Here is a 23,476-nt window from a genome sequence, read left to right on the forward strand (position 1 = left end):
GAGGTCAGAGGTCACAATGTCTTTCTTAGTTGTAGAACTTCTCTGGTCTTGGAGTGTTCGTTAGAAAAGACAGTTCAGACGTACCAACAGTTGTATCAGTGGGGATTGTCTTCCTTCCTCGTGTCTTTAGTCAAAGTTCTAGGACCACTTTTTCATACACAGCTGCAGACTGTGAATGTTCTGGTCTAGTCTACCTTCTTCACTTGTGTTGAGAGTTTGTAACCATTTCGTAAAGTTCAGCTCGCGCTGTATGTCGGCTGGTCTGTAGAGTTCAAACCATTTTCAGCTGTGTAGCCACTGCTCCACGCAGTCTGGCGTCAGTACAACGTTTCTAACCATTTCAACGTGTAGCCACCTCTCTACGCTTTCTAGTCTGTATGTTAATTCTTAGCGAGTCCTTTAAAGCACTCTGGCCACAGGGACATTCTGAACTCTGAGCTCACTTGGGCGTGGCTACAGACTGGGCACAAGTTTATAAAAAAAACCTCTCATTTAGAAGGATAAAATCACATTGCTGTCTTCAAAAAAGTATTCTCATATTTAATCATATCATTATTACAACATTTAGATGTAAACCTGATACATAGAAAGTGTACACTTTGAGTTACCATTACCTTGATATACCATCCTTAATGACATCACAAAATAATAAACAACGTGACATGATTATTATTTAAGTCCCCACCAACCATTCCAAACATTTGGATTTCAGAAATAATGTTCCAATGTCTAATCTTTTTATTTTAGAGTTTAGGTTGGCCACACTCTCTGTAACAAAGGAGTTTCAGATGCAAGAAAGAGAACGTTTCTGCAAACTATTTATGGTCGGCTGTTAAGTCATAAAACCAGCCCCCCTCCCTCCCTACCTGTCAGCCATGTGCCAAGCTGATATGGCACCTTTGATCCTCATCAAGGAGAGAGAGTCATGACAACGGTAATGTTAAATGGGCAGCTGAACATTGCCGTCTCATTTGTGATATTTTGGTTAAAAGACTCAGGTCACAAGATATTACATTAAATTGAGCAATGTGTGACTCGTTTCAGGAAACTAGGCGTATGACGCACGTCACTACTTCACAGGAGCAGCATTTAAACGTAAATATATATATTTTTAATCAAAATGCGTTTTCTTTTTTCAGAAATGCCTTCTGGAATATGTGAACTTCATGTGCCTTAATAACAAACTTGTATTCCATCCATAAATACTAATAAACATTACATTAAATTACAAGCCTAGTTGGTTTAGCCAGGGGTAAAAAACAGGAACCTTCCCACCAGCCATGATTGGCTGAGATAATGTATGGTCTGGACATTCCGGGAGAGGAGTTTGGATTGAACTGAGATGCAGCGCGCTTCTGTATATAACGTGAGCTGTTCAGTATGTGTTGACAGCCCTTTCTACCTTGCCGTTTTTGAAAGATATAACGTTAGCCATCGAGAACTACAAACGTTTTGCTACTTTTCTCAACAACATTTGATGCCCTGAATTTAGCAAGTGCTATCGACAGAGCAGTAGGATAAAGTGATGGGCTACTTTCTGCACACGCCACGGTCAGTGTGAACCGGAGTGACTTGACACAAAGCTGGCCAAACAAGATGTAGCTACAAACAAAATGGAGTTAAATGGTTCCAGTCTGCAGTGAAGCATTCATCCATGTATATGAGTAAGAGTACATAACTAGACAATAGTGACACATCCACTTAGCTAGATGTGGGTGAGGGGTGGTTATAGCATTTCCTCCACATGAAGGAAACAAGTGTGTCAGGTAAGCATCATCTAATAACGATCAAATATTTATAAAATATTTTTATCTGGACACACTGTTTTTGATATCGCTACTATGCAAGTACTATCGCTGCACCGTTTACACCTTCTGTATCCTGTGCATGTGACAAATAAACATAGATTTAATTTGATAGTGTGTTTACCACATGGCCTCACATGTGAATCCTTAAAGAGATGGTTGGGGCTAAGGCTTAAGCGGGTGTGAACGATGCTGATGGGTGTAGACAAAGAAGAGCTCTCCAGTAGGTTTACCAAAACATTCAAGGGCCATTTTCTCAAAAAGTGGGGTTACAAGTTTATCAACATTCATTCAATGGCCATTTTCTCAAAAGTGGGGTTACAAGTTTATCAACTTTCCCATTGTTCCTCAACTGCAGTGTATGACATACAATTTCTAGCTCTGAGTCTCTACTTTTATCCAATGTAAAAAAACACAATTTCAAATATCACATTACTTCTTACTAGTAATACATTACTTGTTTGAGAAACATTACTAAGCATTCTCATCTACTTTGTTTTGTGTTTTTTTGGTGTAATTAATGAGAAAATATTTTGGCTGATAAAAAATCTGAGTGGCCCCTGGATTATTGTATCTACCTGCTACAGTGGCTGGTAGACAAAAAATTTAGTTTTAGGTCCTTGCCATAACACTTAACAAGTCTTAACAACCTATTACATATATAGTGCACTATTTTCAACCATGTCCCTGGCAGCTTATTCCCTATATAAGTGCACTACTTTTGACCAGAGCCCATTGGGTCCACTATACAGGGAATAGGCTGGGTGCCATTTGGGAAGCATCTTTAGGGTCTAGGCAATTCAGCACTAAACTACAGAGATGTATTTATTTAACTTTTATTTAACTAGGCAAGTCCGTTAAGAACTAATTATTATTTACAATGATGGCCTACCCCGGCCAAACCCAGACAGCGCTGGGAAAATTGTGTGCCGCTCTATGGGACTTCCAATCACAGCCGGATGTGATACAGGCTGGATTCGAACCGGGGACTGTAGTGACGCCACTCGAGAGCGAGTTTCTCCTTTCCACCCCATATTTATTGGAAGGTGCCTGTGTTTAGGTTGTCACATGACCTGGATTTAAACTTTATTTTTAGCCTTTCCCAAAATTAGAATTAGACCAAAAATAAAAGCAATTGTCATGAAAAGAAAATGAGACTGTTTGGTGAAAAATCTCTATAAATAAAAGGTTAAACTCCAGGTCATGTGACATGATTAACCAAAACACAGGGCCTAAACAATAGGCTTCATATGGCTAATCATACTTATTGTACATATATCACCCTCCTCCCTGTGTGGGCCGGGACTGTTCTACCATGCCTAAAGCAGTACAATAGTCCCCCCACAGTTTACTGCAGGCCAGGCCACAGAAGATATGGTCATTATTAAGACTATTATGGAGGGTATAATAGGTGAAAATGGCAATAGGAGAGGTTGGTGCTATTACCACTTTTAATCAGGGTCCCTCTGCTACTCTTTAGTCTATTGCATAGTAAAACACCTATGATAGCAAAAAATATATGATTTATTGCTTCATTCTAAGTAGTGTGCTAGTGTGGATATTGGGACAAAGCTCTGTAGTCTCCCCTTATTGCTTCATTCTAAGTAGTGTGGTAGTATGGATATTGGGACAGAGCCCTGTAGTCACAGAGCCTCACCTTGATTCCCACATAGTCAACGGGGATGATGGGGTTCTCCAGAGAGGGCAGAGCAGCCTCATCCTGGGGTTCACCCACCATGACCCGTGTAGCCACACTAATGAAGTCCACACCGATGGTCTTAGATACGAAGGGGAAGGAGCGTGATGCTCGCAGGTTACACTCTATCACCTGGCGGGGAGGAACGCACACACACACTTGTCACTTGCTGACATTTTCATTCTAAACCAGTACAGTTGGAGGAGGATGGGCCGAGTTACTATTACCATTAAGCACTTAGTGGCAACTGTAAAAAAGGCCCAATTTCATTGATTAATTGAATGATGTGTCCTAACTATTTCCACACATCAAGCTTTGATTATTTGAATCAACTGTGTAGTGCTAGGGTAAAACCCAGAATGTGCACCCAGCGGGGGCCCCAGTAGTTTGGGGAAAACTGCTATAGTGTGCTGTGAAAAGAGTATTACGTCACCTCTTGCCTTCACATTTTATTTTTGTTGCTTTTACATGTTTATCGAATGCCTAAAATAACATTTCAAGAAAGAAACTATGATCTCAATCTGGGATTTTTATGCCATTTTAATCCGCCTAATCTTTTTCCCCCAAGTCACCTAAGTCCAAACAGTGTAAAAAATAAAATACATAAATAAATAATTTTTGGAATGGAAAAACGCTTTCAGTGTAAACCAAATACAGTGCATTCAGAAAGTATTCAGCCTTATTCTAATTGATTAAATAAATAAAAATCCTTATCTACACACAATACCCCATAATGACAAAGTGAAAACAGGTTTTTAGAAAAAATAATGGACCTATTTATTTTTTATAATATAATCTCTGATAACCAAAATAAAAGATAGACAGTCAAGGAGAATTGAAAACCCATAAAGCAATGGAATGTGGTTAAAGAGCAGTTAAGAGTGTTGGGGCAGTAACCAAAACGTTGCTGGTTCAAATTCTCAAGCCGACTAGGTAAAAACATCTGTCGATGTGCCCTTGAGTGAGGCACTAATTGCTCCTGTAAGTCGCTCTGGATAAGGGTGTCTGCTAAATTACTATTATTTTTATGTTCAACATTGAATATGGTTTGATCATGGTGAAGTTACAAATTACCCTTTTGATTGTGCATCAATACACCCAGTCACTACAAAGACACAGGTTTACTTCCTAACTCAGTTGCCAGAGAGGAAGGAAACTGCTCAGGGATTTAACCATGAAGCTTAAGGTGACTTTAAAACAGTTACAAAGTTCAATGGCTGTGAGAGGAGAAAACTGAGGATGGATCAACCACGTTGTAGTTACTCCACATTACTAACCTAAATGACAGAGTGAAAAGAAGGAAGCCTGTGCAGAATACAAATATTCCAAAACATGCATCCTGTTTGCAATAAGGCAAAAAAATCTGTCAGAGAAATGCACTTTATGTCCTGAATACAAAGCCTTATGTTTGGTCCAAATCAAAAACCACCATATTTTCAAGCATGGTGGTCCTGCATCATGTTATGGGTATGCTTGTCATCGGCAAGAACTAGAGAGTTTAAGGATAAAAAGAAACAGAATAGACAGGCAAAATTCTAGAGGAAAACCTGATTCAGTCTGCTTTCAACAGACACTGGGAGATAAATTCACCTTTCAGCAGGACAATAACATAAAACACAAGGCCAAATATACACTGGAGTTGCTTACCAAGATGACATTGAATGTTTTTGAGTGGCCTAGTTAGTTTAAAAAAAAAAAAAAATTGTAGATTTTTTTAACCATTTTTCTCCCCAATTTTGCGGTATCCAATTGTTTTAGTAGCTACTATCTTGTCTCATCGCTAAAACTCCCGTACGGGCTCGGGAGAGACAAAGGTTGAAAGTCATGCATCCTCCGATACACAACCCAACCAAGCCGCACTGCTTAACACAGCGCACATCCAACCCGGAAGCCAGCCGCACCAATGTGTCGGAGGAAACACCGTGCACCTGGCAACCTTGGTTAGCGCGCACTGCGCCCAGCCCGCCACAGGAGTCGCTGATGCGCGATGAGTCAAGGATATCCCTACCGGCCAAGCCCTCCCTAACCCAGACGACACTGGGCCAATTGTGCCTGGGCGCGAACCCATGTCTCTGGTGGCACAGCTGGTGCAGTACAGCGCCCTTAACCACTGCGCCACCCGGGAGGCCTAGTTACAGTTTTGACTTAAATCGGTTTGAAAATCCATGGCAAGACTAACAATGATCAACAATCAACTTGACAGAGCTTGAAGAATTTTTAAAAGAAAAATGTGCAAATATTGTACAATCCAGGTATGCAAAGCTCTTAACAGGCTTACCCAGAAAGATCGCTGCCAAAGGTGATTCTAACATGTATTGACTGAGGGGTGTGAATACCTACGTAAATTACATAATTCTGTATTTAATTTTCATAAAATTAACAAACATTTCTAAAAACATGTTTTAACTTTGTCATTACTGGGTATTGTGTGTAGATGGCTGAGAATTCAGGCTGTTAACAAAATGTGAATTAAGTCATGGGGTATGAATACTTTCTGAAGGCACTGTATCCATCTTTTCATCTTTGGAATTCACTGTGACCACACCACACTGAGATTCTGTATTTCAATTCATGACCAAATTGCTTCTTTTTTTTTTACGACTTTGAAAACGTCAAGTGATCATTTATAGCTTTCTCTAACGTATTCCGTCATGCGTCACACACACACACGCACACACACACTTACCATGACATCGTTGCCTTTCACTAGGAACTGAGTATTGAATGGACCAGAGATCTCAAACGCCTTAGCAATTTTCCGTGTGGCACTCTTCACCTGAGAGTAATGGAGGACAAATACTAAATATGAAGCTTCCATCAAAGACGAACCTATAACTCAGTATAAATTATTTACATATTCACAGCCTGGGCAATGGATTACAGTAGTGAAAAATCAATATAAACCACAGCCCAATAATGAATTACCCTGTCAGGAGTCAGTGATCCTAAATATAGGCAGGCCAACAGACTAACAGTCTAACGAATAAAATGTGGAAACTTTTCATAACGATGCACACTTTCATGATTGATGTGAGACATGTTTTGAGTGAGTCAGCCCCTAGTAGGTGGGTAAAAAAAACAGCATGATACAACACACACACACACACTGACCTTCTCTAGGGCCCCCTGGCTGATGCTCTGGGTAGGTAGCATGAGGGTGGCATCTCCAGAGTGGACCCCAGCATCCTCCACATGCTCTGTTATAGCATGGCACAGCACCTGAGAAGAGGTTATAACTAGTGCTGAGCGATTAACATAAATTATTATTTTCAGTTTTTTAAACAACTAATTGATCAACGTTGGATCAATTATTTGAACATTTGATTTTGTTCTGGGGGGTTTTTCTGTGAGATCAATGCACAGTTTCTCTAGACAGAACTCAGATCAATCCCGAACTGTGCAATGTAGTAGGGAGTTGTAGTTTTCAACAGGCCAATATTCTACATAGTTTAACTGCAATCCATTGCGCGCTTACTTGTCCGGTCTATGTGGGGCAGTCACAGAGAGGGAGGGTTTCCACTAGTTAGGCATCAGGTTAGCAGTGTGGTTAAGATTAGGGTTAGGTTTAAAATTACATTTTAAGAAGATAAATTGTAGAAATATGCAGGCTTTATGACTATGTGGCTGTGGTAACTAGTGACAACCAAGAGGGAGGTATCTTTACCTGAAAATACATAAAGTCATACATGTATAACTAATGTATAAATGTATGCAGGCATGACTAAGTCTCTTTGGATAAAAGTGACTGCTAAATGGCATATATTATAAAAGTATGCCTTATTTACTTTGAAGAACTGCTAAAAATAGGGATTTTGTCAGGCAGCAAAGGCAGCAAAACTATAGAGATGAGAAGATGACTTTGAATTAAATAATAAATTCATCAAATAAAACAAATGTAATATAATATAGACAACAACTTACATATTTTATTAAAGTAAATTAAATAAATTGTGGTTAACAAGTGATAAGCAGTAATGGGCAGTCACTACCATAATGAGTCTTATTGTTTTATTCTGTGTTGTTTCAGCCACAAGAGCATTGGTGAGTTTGGGCGATTAGGACCGGCTCGCAGTCTGCTTTTTTATGAAGCTCTCAACGAACAGTTATTGTGCTGACGTTGCTTTCAGAATAGGGCTGTGGCGGTCACAAAATTTTGTCAGCTGGTGATTGTCAAGCACATAACTGTCGGTCTCACGGTAATTGACTGTTAATTAACATAAACATATTTAGCATCTCCTGGCTTCCACACATAGCTACAAGCCATTTTAAAAAGTCTAATAAATCCATGTAATATAGCCTACACCTTCACAATAAATCCATTATTTATTTTAGACAGGTCTAAAGAAGCATGATATGAAGAAAATGTAGTTTATTTCAGAAGAAAAGAATAGCATACACGAGCTGTCCTTATGTTAGGTCCTGATGTGGCTATGCCAAATGGCTGTGGGCTACACTAGTTCATTTAGCAGACAACATTTGCTTATAATTCCGTGGAATTATTTTATAGTATGAAGAATACAATTGAACAAAGCTGAATAAAATAAAGGAATAAAATAAAAGGATATTTTTCCCAAATGATTTGAGGGAGTGCGGACACGTGGCTATTCTGTGTTGAGCGGTTAACAAAGAAATAGGTCCTCCTATATGCTTAATTTAGAGTTATTAATGTAAACTTTACTTGTTCTACAAATGTTGGGCTATATGTTTTGATTTTTAATACATTGTAAGGCTGCATGATGAGACTAATGATGATTTGAAAAACATCACTTGAAAGGCATGCGCTCTGCTGTACGCAGGCTGTACACACTACAATAGTCTCTCATTCACAATTTGACAAGCACTTGATAATGCCTCGAATTTCCCGGCGGCATACCCTTTGTGGCCGTAATGCACCCAATAAAAATTATCCATGCCTTTTGCGGCCCAGAGTGCTGCGTTGTGCCCTTCTCCCTGAGTGTGCTGCGCAACCCGAATCGCCTCTCATTCACATGGCTCTCAGTCACGTGATTGGATCTTTCTAACAGGCTACAAGTGAAGACATACACATCGGGGACACAGTTGCGCGTGTCCTTATCCAATTCCAAGGTGCATATTGACTAAATTGGAAGAACTGACCACATTTACTTTGTCAGCCAACAAAGTGAATGGGCCTTACGAACAGCAAAAGCACTAGCCTATGTCAATCTTTTATCCTCCATAGTACAAAAGTCAACCTATTCTATTCTGTGTGATAAATAAATATTCCAAACATAGTCTGGGATAGTAGTGGGATGCGATAGATCCCAAATTATTACAAACCACTAGCAATGTGCACATGGTAGTAGGCTATAAGCGCAAATGTTCAATTTTTATGGTGAAAATGATCTCTCCCAAACTTGAAACTCACAGACTGCTTACATATGCCAGTTAGGCTCTACACCCATTGTAAAATGGATAAATGTGATTCATTTTAAGAAGATATTTGGCCACTTTAGTTGTGATACAATCCCATATAAAACATATAGGCCCATGGGTTGGCTACAAGATGTGTGCGACTATGATTAGAAAAAGTAGCGACTATGATAAAAAAAAAAGCATTGTTTCTTATGCTGGGCATCATTCACAAGTGATAATATATCAAGTAATAGGCTAATATTGTCACCCATCAGACTATTCTTGATTTAATCTTATCTTAACATATACTAAATAATATATATGTGTGATATTTGTTTTGATTTAGAATGGACAGTTATCATGCATCTGTATCGAAACAGGGGCAGCCGGAGAAAATAGATAGGAATGGAGGACGCTTTTCCCTGTGATTTATTTTCATGCCAGCCAGGTAGGTTATACTCCCGTTGTAAAGCTAACAATGTGCTTAACATTAGGACATTTGAGAAATAAGTATAGTAAGCATAGCCTATAGAAAGCTGATGGGATCCTCATATTTTTATTAGCGGCCATCACTGCGTTTTCTCCCGCAATTGTATAGCCTATAGAAATGTTGTGCAACATGAGCTCATGAAGTGTTTGATTAGATTTTCTAATACATTTGCATGGATGTCAGAGTGATTAGAGGGACAATAGAGTGCTGAGTACCAGGCAGTTAGCAAGTTTGGTAGGCTACTAATGACCAGCAGCAGCAAGAGAGCTTGGAGAAGCCTAATTACCGTGACAAAACGGTAATGTGGAATTTGACTGCGTTCATGACTCGTGACTGCTGGTGGCAGTAATACGGTCACCGCAACAGCCCTATTCCACAGGCAGTTTGGAACTAGGTAGTGAGTGTTGCAACCGAGGACAGACCATTTTTAAGTGCTTCAGCACTCGGTGGTCCCATTCTGTGAGCTTGTGTGGCCTACCGTTGTTGGTCCTAGACGTTTCTACTTCACAATAACAGTTCTTACAGTTGACCAGGGCAACTCTAGCAGGGCAAATATTTGACAAACTGACTTGTTGGAAAGGTGGCATCCTATGACGGTGCCATATTGAAAGTCACTGAGTTCTTCAGTAATAGCTGAATCCACTAATTTGAAGGGGTGTCCACATACATACACTATATATGCAAAAGTAACACTATTATTTCAAGTCATTACGATAAGCAGCCCTTTTCACACAAAAGTGTATAAAGGAATTCATCAATAGATAAACTATATAATTGATAGCAGGTAATACGTTAATATAAAACCTTAAATGGATGAATTGCTGAAAGGGCTCTGGTCAAAGGTAGTGGACTATAATCGGGAGCCATTTGGTATGCTACACTTGAGACTCCCACCCCTTCCCCTTCCCACCAATCAAAAGGGAGTAGTGTTTCAATGAACTGCGTTGTCGTTAGTACATATTAAACCCCCGATAACTGCAGCACTCATTAGCAACACACTAATTGATGAACACACACAATCCTGGAGGAACACACACACTTGATAAAGCCTGTAGTTAATACGGGGGAATGCATATGAAAGAGCGCGCGCGCATGCACACACACACACACACACACACACACACACACACACACACACACACAGAATAATGAGCCCTATTTGGCATTCAGTCAATGGATGGATCTGTAATGTGGGAGGAAAAAGAGAAGACCGACAAATACAGAATATAAGGAAACCAGATATAATCTTTATAGCAGATTGAGAAATCCTTTGATACAGTATGCCTAGAATCTGTTTATGAGTGCCTTGATTTTTTTTTAACTTTGGAGAATCTCTCATAAGATGGGTAAAGGTAATGTACAACAACCCTTTATGCAAAATAATCAACAACGGATACTTCTCTGAAAGTTTTTAGCTGTCAAGAGGTGTAAAACAAGGTTGCCCTTTATCACCATACCTATTTATTATGGCCTTTGAAGTGTTAGCGATAAAGGTCTGATGATAACATTAAGGGACTAAATGATTCAAGTTCTCTTGAGTCCTTCAACCTTGAAGGGCCTTATTGAGGAATTGGATAATTTATCAAATTTATCAGGGTTAAAACCTAACTATGGCAAGTGTACTTTATTACAGATTGGGTCTCTCTCTAAACACGGGACTTTTTATAGTCCCGTACCCCTTCAAACATTCAACCTCCAGCTGCGTACCCCCTCCAGTACCAGGGTCAGCGCACTGTCAAATGTTGTTTTTTGCCATCATTGTAAGCCTGCCACACACACACACACACACACACACACACACACACACACACACAATACATTTATTAAACATTAGAATGAGTGTGAGTTTTTGTCACAACCCGGCTCATGGTATGTGACAGAGATCTTATAGGACCAGGGCACAAATAATAATAATCATTGTGCTCTTTATTTAACCATCTTACATATAAAACCTTATTCGTTCATTAAAAATTGTGAATAACTCACCACAGGTTAATGAGAAGGGTGTGCTTGAAAGGATGCACATAACTCTGCAATGTTGGGTTGTATTGGAGAGTCTCAGTCTTAAATCATTTTCCACACGCAGTCTGTGCCTGTATTTAGTTTTCATGCTAGAGAATCCACTCTCACATAGGTACGTGGTTGCAAAGGGCATCAATGTCTTAACAGCACGATTTGCCAAGGCAGAATACTCTGAGCGCAGCCCAATCTAGAAATCTGGCAGTGGCTTCTGATTAAATAAAAAGTTCACAGAACCGCTCGTTGCAACTTAGATGAGGCTCTTCTGTTCAGATATCAGTAAGTGGACTGGAGGCAGGGCATGAAAGGGATAACGAATCCAGTCATTTGTGTCATCCGTTTCGATTGTTAATGCAGACAAAGAGCTCCAATTTCTTAATCATAGCCACTTTAACTATGCCACTTGGTTTACATACTCATCTCATATGTATATACTGTACTCGATATCATCTACTGTATCTTGCCTATGCTGCTCTGTACCATCACTCATTCATATATCCTTATGTACATATTCTAAATCCCCTTACACTGTGTATAAGACAGTAGTTTTTTGGAATTGTTAGTTAGATTACTTGTTCGTTATTACTGCATTGTCGGAACTAGAAGCACAAGCATTTCGCTACACTCGCATTAACATCTGCTAACCATGTGTATGTGACAAATAAAATTTGATTTTGATTTGATTTGAATTTTGTCCCGCACATTGAATATAGTTAGAGTCCCTGTAATCCTAGATTCAGATCATTCAAGAGAGAAAAAACATCACCCAGATAGGCCAGTCATGTGAGAAACTCGTCATCATGCAAGCGGTCAGACAAGTGAAAATGATGGTCAGTAAAGAAAACTTGAAGCTCGTCTCTCAATTCAAAAAAGCGTGTCAAGACTTTGTCCCTCGTTAACCAGCGTACTTCTGTATGTTGTAAAAGTGTTACATGGTCACTTCCCATATCATTGCATAGTGCAGAAAATACACGGGAGTTCAGGGGCCTTGCTTTAACAAAGTTAAACATTTTCACTGTAGTGTCCAAAACGTCTTTCAAGCTGTCAGGCAATCCTTTGGCAGCAAGAGCCTCTCGGTGGATGCTGCAGTGTACCCAAGTGGCATCGGGAGCAACTGCTTGCACTCCACAATGTCTCTCTGTCATGGCTTTTGCGCCACCAGAACAGATACCAACATATCTTGACCACCAAAGTCCATTTGATGTCACAAAGCTGTCCAGTACTTTAAACATATCCTCTCCTGTTGTCCTGGTTTCCAGTGGTTCGCAAAAGAGGATGTCTTCCTTAATTGACCCCCCGTAAACATAACTGACATACAGTGGGGCAAAAAAGTATTTAGTCAGCCACCAATTGTGCAAGTTCTCCCACTTAAAAAGATGAGAGGCCTGTAATTTTCATCATAGGTACACTTCAACTATGACAGACAAAATGAGATAAAACAAATCCAGAAAATTACATTGTAGGATTTTTAATGAATTTATTTGCAAATTATGGTGGATAATAAATATTTTGTCAATAACAAAAGTTTCTCAATACTTTGTTATATACCCTTTGTTGGGCAATGACAGAGGTCAAACGTTTTCTGTAAATCTTCACAAGGTTTTCACACACTGTTGCTGGTATTTTGGCCCATTCCTCCATGCATATATCCTCTAGAGCAGTGATGTTTTGGGGCTGTTGCTGGGCAACACGGACTTTCAACTCCCTCCAAAGATTTTCTATGGGGTTGAGATCTGGAGACTGGCTAGGCCACTCCAGGTCCTTGAAATTCTTCTTACGAAGCCACCCCTTCGTTGCCTGGGCGGTGTGTTTGGGATCATTGTCATGCCGAAAGACCCAGCCACGTTTCATCCTCAATGCCCTTGCTGATGGGAGGTTTTCACTCAAAATCTCACGATACATGGCCCCATTCATTCTTTCCTTTACACAGATCAGTCGTCCTGGTCCCTTTGCAGAAAAACAGCCCCAAAGCATGATGTTTCCCCCATGCTTCACAGTAGGTATGGTGTTCTTTGGGTGCAACTCAGCATTCTTTGTCCTCCAAACACGACGAGTTGAGTTTTTACGAAAAAGTTATATTTTGGTTTCATCTGACCATATGACATTCTCCCAATCTTCTTCTGGATCATCCAAATACTGACACATTCTCTAAAAATAAGTTGGAGATGGCTTATGGTAGAGAAATTAACATTCAATTCTCTGGCAACAGCTCTGGTGGACATTCCTGCAGTCAGCATGCCAATTGCACGCGCCCTCAAAACTTGAGACATCAGTGGCATTGTGTTGTGTGACAAAACTGCACATTTTAGGGAGACCTTTTTTTGTAACCAGCACAAAAAAGGAGAAATGTTCACCGACAGGGATGTAAACTAATTTGTGTGCAAAATCTTTTGTACGCATGGAAAAAACTGGGATCTTTTATTTCAGCACATGAAACAAACTCTATACATGTTGCGTTTATATTTTGTTCAGTGTACAGTACCAGTCAAAAGTTTGAACACACCTACTCATTCAAGGGTTTTTCTTTATTTTTTCTATTTTCTACATTGTAGAATAGTGAAGCCATCAAAACTATGAAATAACACAAATGGAATCACGTAGTAACCCAAAAAAGTGTTTAACAACTCCAAATATATTTTATATTTGAGATTCTTCAAAGTCTGGCTCAAACATGTTGATAAGAAGCAAAGAAATTCCATAAATTAACTTTTAACAAGGCACACCTATTAATTGAAATGCATTCCAATTAATGATGCTGGTTGAGAGAATGCCAAGAGAGTGCAAAGCTGTCATCAAGGCAAAGGGTGGCACTTCGAAGATCTAAAATATATAGTTTGATTAGTTTAACACTTTTTTGGTTACTACATGATTCCATACGTGTTACTTCATAGTTTTGATGTCTTCCCTATTATTCTACAATGTAGAGAATAGTCAAAATAAAGAAAAACCCTTGAATGAGCAGGTTTTTCCAAACTTTTGACTGGTAATGTATATTGAATGTTTATGTTTTACACCAGGTCCTCCAACCAGAGGAGGGGGTGGTAGAGTAAAAAAAAGTGGGATCTGAAATTATGCAAGTAATGTTGTTTGATGGACTCATCTGTAAGCTAGTTTTTGTGTAAAAGAGACAGACTGAAACAAAGAGGGATATATACAAAAGAGAAAAAAAGGGAGAGGAGGAGAAGAAGATGATTACCATGTATATAGAACATATGACTACTCTTTCCTTGATAGTTGTTAGGATTTAGGCTACAATCAGAAATCTAAACATGTCCATACAGGGTCTCAATCATATATAAGCACAGCTGAGCAGTCAAAACTTAAACAGTATTTATTAAATGTATTGCATTGGATCCATCCATGTGATGCTTTTTTTCTTAATCGTGTTTCAACATTAAAATATTACAATGGCAGATCCAATTTAGAAACATGAAACTAAGGGAATAATGATGAGCTCTTCAGGTTGAACTAAGGCTTATTAACTCATACCTATCTCCCTGGCACCATGTTAACTTCTTAACCAATCCCTAGCTTTGACATGTCTAATAAGGGCTCTTAAGTGGTTGTATTCGTGATGTCGGAGGTGGAACTGCTTTAGAGCTGTCAAATCCACAAACGGCTCCTGGCATTATGCCACTGGAATGAACATTGGAATGTGACATGTACTCTACACCTCGATTAGGCTGATAGAAATCCTCATTATTTAGTTTAATTATTTTCTTTACAGAACAAAAATATAAAATCAACATGTAGTGTTGGTTCCATGTTTTAGGAGCTGAAATAAAAGATTACAGAAATGTTCCATTTGCAAAAAAAGCATATTCTCAGAAATGTTGTGCTCAAATTAAGTTGCATCCCTGTCAGTGAGAATTCCTCCTTTTCCAAGATAATCCATCCACCGACAGTTGTGGCATATCAAGAAGCTGATTAAACAGCATGATCATTACACAGATGCACCTTGTGCTGTAAGCAATAAAAGGCCACCCCTGGAGGGGGTAAACCCCCCCCCCCCCTGGAGGGGGTAAAATGTAAAGTTTTGTCACAACTCAATGCCATAGAAGTCTCAAGTTGAGCAAGCATGCAATTGGCATGCTGACTACAGGAATGTCCACCAGAGCTGTTGCCAGAGAATTTTATGTTAATTTCTCTACCATAAGCCATTTCCAACGTCGTTTTAGAGAATTTGGCAGTTCGTCGAACCAGCCTCACAACCGCAAACCAGGTGTAACCACGCCAGCCCAGGACCTCTGCATCCGGCTCATACACCTGCGGGATCGTCTGAGACCAGTCACCCAGACAGCTGATAAAATCTGTGGGTTTGCACAAGAATTTCTGCACAAACTGTCAGAAACCGTCTCAGGGAAGCTCATCTGGGTGCTTGTCGCCCTCACCAGGGTCTTGACCTGACTGCAGTTTGGCGTCGTAACCGGCATCAAAGGGCAAATTATCACATTCATTGGCCACTGGCACGCTGGAGAAATGGGCTCTTCACGGATTAAGCCAAGGTTTCAAACTGTACCGGGCAGACGGCGTCGTGTGCGAGAGTGGGAAGTGGCAGGACACAATGCAAATAGTCCGGGTAGCCATTTGATTAGTTGTTCAGTAGTCTTATGGCTTGGGGGTAAAAGTTGTTGAGAAGCCTTTTGGTCCTAGACTTGGCGCTCCGGCACCGCTTTCCATGTGGTAGCCGAGAGAACAGTCTATGACTGGAGCGGCTGGGGTCATTGACAATTTTTAGGCCTTCCTCTGACACCGTCTGGTGTAGAGGTCCTGGATGGCAGGCAGCTTAGCCCCAGTGATGTACGGGGCCGTATGCACTACCCTCTGTACTGCTTTGCGGTCGGACCCCAAGCAGTTGCCGTACCAGGCAGTCTAATTTATTGTCCAATACGTTGGCCAGTAATATTGATGGTAAGGGCAGATTTCCCACTCACCGTCGGCGGATCCTTACGAGGCTCCCCGCCCTGTGTACTCTATACCTGCGTCTCTTTCTCTTGCCAATGACGGGGATTTCGACCATGTCGGGTGTCTGAAGTACATCCTGTGCATCTTCGTCTAATCCGAGGTGAGTCACCGCTGTCCTGATATCCAGAAGCTCTTTTTTTGCCGTAAGATACAGTGGCAGAAACATTATGTACAAAATAAGTTACAAAAACTGGAAAAAAAACACATAATAGCACAATCGGTTAGGCGCCTGGAAAACGGCTGCCATTTCTTCCGGCGCCATTGTACATGTTTGATCACCACAGTTTGTCAGCATCCAGCAGGTGTTCATGTGAATGTTCGTGTTGGTCTATCTTCCCTCGTACAGTATGTGAGTGAGAGAGTGGTCAAATCTAAGGCTTTATTGGATCAAAGGTCAATGGAGAACATTATTATGCAGTTTCTTTTAAGAACTGGCCTCAAAATGTTATAAAAAGGTTAATTGACTCCAAAATACTTTTCAGTAGTCTTTACACAACCTACAAAACACCCCAGGATTTTTGAAATTTGTTTTCCCCCACCCATCTTTCAATTGAATATATTCCATTTCCACTGTCTGTCTGATATGTATCTGCCAATCCTCTGTTCCTTTCAAAGCAGCTGTAATATGTTTCCCTGCTGATAGGATGGGAGAAATGATCTAGTGTCTACTTAGGTTGCATCCTAAAATAGTGCCCTACCTTTGATGAGTGCCCTAGTAGTGCTCTATGTAGGGAATAGGGTGCCATTTGGAACTTGGCCTCATCAGACTGAGGTAATATAATGGAGGAATAAAATGCTACATTAAAGCAGAGTGGAGTAATGCTCCAGCGTGGCTCAGTTGGTAAGAGCGTGGAGCTAGCAAATGCAAGGTCGTGGGGTTAAATTCCCCCAGAGGTCACATCCACATACTAAAGACTGAGTCATGAATGTAAGAAGATATAATGAGACAAATGTGAAGGTAAAAGTACAAAACTGCTTTAGTACTAGGATTAGGACATACTATGTTGATGTAGAACTGATTAAATTCATTACAGTCTAAATGTGATGCTAAGTAATATAGCCTGTGAGTGTTTTGCTTGCTGAAGCAAATAATTCACCTTGCCCTTCATTCAGGAAATAAGAGAGGAGAGGAGGGAGGAGGGGGATGAGGAGGAGAGCTCCTATAAAAGCCCCCCACGTGTTCCACCTGCTCCATCACGTGAGGCAGAGAGATAACACATCTAGGTCCTGTATGGCTCACTTGATAAAAGGGGTTCAAAAAAGGTAATGGGTTCAATTCCAGCAGGAATCACATACACATACTGAAAATATGCACATGCACTCACTGTACTGAAAGGCACTGAAAGCAAGTGTCTTCTAAGTAGCATATAGCGCACATAGCATAATGATGTGAGGTGTGTGAGGCATATCAAACTGGCTTACTTTTCCCATCTTGGCCACTGCATCCACCTCCACCTCTCTGGCTCCACGGATGAACTTGGTGATGACCACTGGATGCTCCTGTAGGAAAAATAACAACATCAGATATCTAACTCTCAATTGGCACCTATTCCCTATATAGTGCTCTACTTTCAATCTGGGTCCGTAGGGCTCTCAACAATAGTGCACTATATAGGGAATAGGATTCCATTTTGGATGCACAGTGCAGCAGAGCACACTGCAATTATGTTGGAGTAGGGGTCTGCATCCTGTTTATATTGGGATTCTACAGCAGCCCAGCTCCCCAGCTTCCTTATACATACTATTATACCAGTTACACGTGTGATTTGTACAGCTAGCCGGATGCGCACGGTGAGTCGAGTAGAGTAGAGCTCAGTAGTCTGCTGGGGACAGGACAGCTCATAATAATGGCTGAAACGGAGTGAATGGAATGGCATCAAACACATGGAAACCATATGTTTGATCTATTTGATGCCATTGTCACAAGCCTGTCCTCCCCAATTAAGGTGCCACCAACCTCCTGTGATAGAGCTCCTCTTGGCGTGATGAGTGGTATGTGTGTGTGTGTGCTGCCCCTGAGAGACAGGTGTGTGATGCTGTGTTCTGTCAAAAGCCAGGCAGGCCATGTCTATTCAGGTCACAGGCCAGAGGGCTGTTTCTCCTCCTCCTGGCTAGAGAAGTGCTGCTTAGCTGACAGTAAGCAAGGGGAGGTGTACGTGTGTATTTGTGTGTGCATATGACCAGGACTGGTTTAGTGTGAGCAGCATGACAGGGAGGCCGGCTGCTCTGTCAGCCCCAGGCAAGGGCATGTTGAGGGGCCAGGTGGACCACCAGCACCCAGAGGGAGTGTGTTTGTAAGTGTGGGCAGAGAGACAGGTAAACAACAAAATCAGCTCTGCCCCACAGCCAACATACTACACTCATCCATACTGAGAAGGTGCCAGTGAGGGGCACGAGCTGATTGAGCTCAGAGGAACTGTGTGTGTGTGTGTGTGTGTGTGTGTGTGTGTGTGAGTAGACATTAGACAAAGGTTGCATCCCAAATTGCAAACTAGTCCCAATGTTGTGCACTACTTTTGACCAAGACCCAATGGTCTTGTAGTGCAAAAGTAGTGCACTATATAGGGAACAGGGTGCCATTTGGGACACAACGAGATAGTTTTATCTGTGGTTGGCTAGGGAGAACAAATACATGGAGAAATGAAGTGTAAGCCTTTTTATAAGAGAGGGGGTTATATATGTGTGTGTGCATAATGAAGAAATTGTATTTGTAACTCACAGGGTGGGTGAGTCTGAGTGTGCATGTGTTAAAAGGATTTTGTATGTTGAGTAGGAAGAGGTTTTCAACTGATTACTTCAAGTAGTGCACCATATAGAGAATAGGGTTCAAGTCGGAACACAGATAATAAAGTTCCCTGGATCACCTGAGACACCTGAGTAGCCTCGTCCAAGAAGCCCCTCATCTCTTCTTCACCGTATGCCACGTTCATTGCTGAGCCACTGAAGAGGAAGAGAGAGCGAAAGAGGAAAATAATTAGAAAAATAACAAGGTTTTTTAGCTCAAATGTTGATATCTCCCAGTTGCATCATTATAATCAAGATGAAGAAAGGTTTTAAACAGCAAAACAAAAAAGTGGAGAAAAAGAAAAAGAAAGATGTAGGTCAGCAAACACTCCAGGCTCTACAGAATGAGTTCGCTTTCTGAGCTGAGTCATTAAAAAATAAGTATTCGGGGTATTTATGTTTTTCTCCCTTCTTCTTTTGGCCGGCTAGTTGGGCATCCACATGCTCCTGAACGCAGCCAGAGGGAGAGTGGATAGTCTCTGTCCCAAATGGCACCCTATTCCTAACATAGTGCACTACTTTTAAACAGAGCCCTATGGGTTTCACTATAGGCCCTAGTCAAAAGTAATGCACTATAAATGGAATATGGTGCCATTTGGCACACAGGCATAGACTAGAGGGACAGGGGAGGGTCAGGCTCAGTCACAAATCCTACCTCCTTTGGCCTGACTGCTACAAGGCACACATATGGCCAAACAGCCAGACACCACACCTGTCTTTAAAAAGCCATGGACATTATACGGGGTTCAAGGAAAAAATATTCCTCTGACTCAGTTGGTTGCAGCGCCAGGATTGTTGGTCTGAATACCGCTGGGACTACCACCCATATGAAAATGCATGCACGCATGACTGTAATCGCTTTGGACAAAATCATTGGCTAAATGGGCATATCGCAATCATTGGCTTAGTGAGTTCATTCTTTGAATAACAACATACTCAAACAATCAATGGATATCTAGTGTGAGTGGCTGAACTGCATTTAGAGATCAATCATCTTCCAAGCTAATCATAATTAGTAATGGTCTGATGAGAGGTAGGCCCAAACACACTATGCACAATGACATAATAGAGAAAGACAGATGGACAGCCAGGCAGTCAGGTAGGAGAGGAGAAAGGGAAGAGGAAGGGAGGTGAGGGGAGAGGTTCATTCTCCATGTACACAAACCAATAAGGTAATACAGTTAACAGGGTGGTGCCTCCAGTTCCTACAAGCCCATAGACAGCCATTGGGGACCTGAGATTCCTAATCCCTCCACCATGGATGACTGTTTGCAAACTAAAACAAGAAGCAGCAGCCTAACAGCCTAACCCATCTGTCTGATGCTGCTCTTCTCCTAAGCATGTGAGCTGGGGGGGTTGTGTGTGTGTGTGAGCTGTGTTGACTCGAGTACCAAAATTAGCCACCCAATATGCTTTCAATACACTTTCAAAACCAACGCTGTTGCTTGATTTTGTGCAAATTAGCAATCCAGACCTCCCCAATACCAGCACCGCATTAACACACACACACACACACTGTAATAAGTTGTGTTGTGTTCTTCTCAGGATGTAGGCTATCTTTTCATTCTGGTAATTGAGTAGCATCACAGTGGTAGCCGTGACAACATTTTAAAGGCTAAATTGAGCCTCTGCTTTAGCTAATCAGTCTCTTGCTGTTTTTTATACCCTCCCTTCCATATTTCATTTTGCGTTTCTTCACGCTGACTGTCGTATTTATTTATTCTTCTGAGATGCATTCAATTACTCAAAAATGTGTTTTCTAGTTGGACATATGGTGTCGCTGTATAAACAAGTTATCATATTAGAAAATACATCCCATTACTGTGGATATACTGTAGAGGCCTGGCCAACATAAACAAGGAAAGATTAGTCCATTCCATTTCAATTCAGTTCATACAGGAAGTAAACTGAAATTGCAATTACTGATTTGAAATGGAGTTGACTCCAACCTATGGTTATGAGAGTGCTGTCCCCACCCCAACACTTAGCTGAGTACATAAGAGGGGCGCAGGAGACAGGAGTAGCTTACCTGAGTACGTAAGAGGGGCGCAGGAGACAGGAGTAGCTTAACGGAGTACGTAAGAGGGGCGCAGGAGACAGGAGTAGCTTAACGGAGTATGTAAGAGGGGCGCAGGAGACGGGAGTAGCTTAACTTCTTGGATATAGGGGGCGCTCTTTTAATTTATGGATAAAAAAACGTGCCCGTTTTAAGCACAATATTTTGTCACGAAAAGATGCTCGACTATGCATATAATTGGCAGCTTTGGAAAGAAAACACTAAGGTTTCCAAAACTGCAAAGATATTATCTGTGAGTGCCACAGAACTCATGCTACAGGCGAAACCAAGATGAAACTTCAACCAGGAAATGGGCAGAATTTTTGAAGCTCTGTTTCCCATTGTCTCCTTATATGGCTGTGAATGCGCCGGGAATGAGCCTGCCATTTCTATCGTTTCTCCAAGGTGTCTGCAGCATTGTGACGTATTTTTAGGCATATCATTGGAAGATTGGCCATAAGAGACTACATTTACCAGGTGTCCGCCCGGTGTCCTTTGTCTAACTTGGTGCGTAATCTACAAGCTGCACGCAGTCATCCAGTGATTGAGAGGAGAGAGGAGGCTTTCAACGAACGATATATCATGAAGAGACATGTGAAAAACACCTTGAGGATTGATTCTAAACAACGTTTACCATGTTTCAGTCGATATTATGGAGTTAATTTGGAAAAAAGTTTGGCGTTTTGAAGACTGAATTTTCGTTTTTTTTTGGTAGCCAAACGTGACGCACCAAACGGAGCAATTTCTCCTAAACAAATAATCTTTCAGGAAAAACTGAGCATTTGCTATCTAACAGAGTCTCCTCATTGAAAACATCTGAAGTTCTTCAAAGGTAATGATTTTATTTGAATGATTTTCTGGTTTTTGTGAAAATGTTGTCTGCTGATGCTAACGCTAAATGCTACGCTAGCCGCGCTAGCTGTTACACAAATGCTTATTTTTGCAATGGTTGAGAAGCATATTTTGAAAATCTGAGATGACAGTGTTGTTAACAAAAGGCTAAGCTTGAGAGCTAGCATATTAATTTCATTTCATTTGCGATTTTCATGAATAGTTAACGTTGCGTTATGGTAATGAGCTTGAGGCTGTATTCATGATCCCGGATCCGGGATGGCTCGACACAAGAAGTTAACGGAGTACGTAAGAGGGGCGCAGGAGACGGGAGTAGCTTAACGGAGTACGTAAGAGGGGCGCAGGAGACAGGGGTAGATTACCTGAGTACGTAAGAGGGGTGCAGGAGACAGGTGTAGCTTACCTGAGTATGTAAGAGGGGTGTAGGAGACATGGGTAGATTACCCGAGTACGTAAGAGGGGCGTAGGAGACATGGGTAGATTACCTGAGTACGTAAGAGGGGCGTAGGAGACAGGGGTAGCCCACTTTATTGGCAAAGGCAAAAGCATCTTCCTGAAACACACAGAATCAGAGGAGATGAGGGTTAAAGCATTGGTTCTAATTACAACTTATATTTATAGCATCAAATGCCTGTCTGCCTGACCCTAGGTCATTCTCTCTTTATTTCACTCAGTCTCTTTCTGTCACAATCTCTCTCTCGCTGCTCTTTGTTTTCTCCATCATAATACAACAGCTCCTGGTAGGATGAACAGAGACACAGATTGGTTCCTAGGGATACTGGGCTCTGTCGGCTCTAAGTCTAAAAACGACTCACCACTTAAAATACAAGTGAGCGCTAGAAAGAAGTAAGTAGATAATTAGGGAGAGAGAAGGTGTGAGAGAAAAAAACAAATATGGAATGTGTAGGAAGTGTCTCGGAGGAAGTCTAGTCCTCTGTTTTTCTTTCTCTCGCTCTGTCTCTTTCCTTCATTCTAATATCAGCATGTCTTCGCTAACTGTTGTTTCCTTCTACAGTACATAGCCCTGTCTAAGCCGAGACAGCCTATCCCCTTCCACTCCTCTCCCTGTAGGTCCAGGAGAGACAGGAGCAGTACAACACTAAGGGAATGGAGAGTCAGACACATTTCAGCAAGTCAGTCGATCTACACATCTCTGCACTTCTGACACTAAGGGGACCGTTTGTTTGTGTTGTGTGCATGTCTCACCAGTGAGCTGAGGGCCTTCCACGGGGCCTGGGCCACCCCCAGTTCATCCAGGATGGTGGAGAACACTGACCTCTCCTCGGCTCGGTCGATCTGCTGGGGGTTGGTTCCTAGGATCTTGACCCCGTTCAGGTGCAGAGGCATGGCCAGGTTATTGGGGATCTGACCCCCTACAGACACGATGCTGCCTGTACAGCCCTGGAGACTCACGGTAGAGAAGTAGGACTTTAGTC

At 41.4% G+C, this 23,476-nt stretch overlaps 1 protein-coding gene across 1 annotated transcript in view; it reads right to left on the reverse strand.

Annotated features, from left to right (window-relative positions):
• The window catches only part of cps1 (carbamoyl-phosphate synthase 1, mitochondrial), an 80,313-nt gene that overhangs the window by 17,420 nt on the left and 39,417 nt on the right, over window positions 1–23,476 (reverse strand). Inside the window, exons 26-32 of the mRNA XM_024407428.2 lie at window positions 23,247–23,441; window positions 22,526–22,593; window positions 19,213–19,288; window positions 17,771–17,848; window positions 6,613–6,720; window positions 6,188–6,277; window positions 3,463–3,633 (exon numbers count right to left, since the gene is read on the reverse strand). Coding sequence (XP_024263196.1) covers window positions 3,463–3,633; window positions 6,188–6,277; window positions 6,613–6,720; window positions 17,771–17,848; window positions 19,213–19,288; window positions 22,526–22,593; window positions 23,247–23,441 — 786 coding nt within the window. The remainder of the gene's footprint in view (window positions 1–3,462; window positions 3,634–6,187; window positions 6,278–6,612; window positions 6,721–17,770; window positions 17,849–19,212; window positions 19,289–22,525; window positions 22,594–23,246; window positions 23,442–23,476) is intronic.

The sequence above is a fragment of the Oncorhynchus tshawytscha genome, linkage group LG03, assembly GCF_018296145.1.
Source record: "Oncorhynchus tshawytscha isolate Ot180627B linkage group LG03, Otsh_v2.0, whole genome shotgun sequence".
Taxonomy (NCBI): Eukaryota; Metazoa; Chordata; class Actinopteri; order Salmoniformes; family Salmonidae; genus Oncorhynchus; species Oncorhynchus tshawytscha.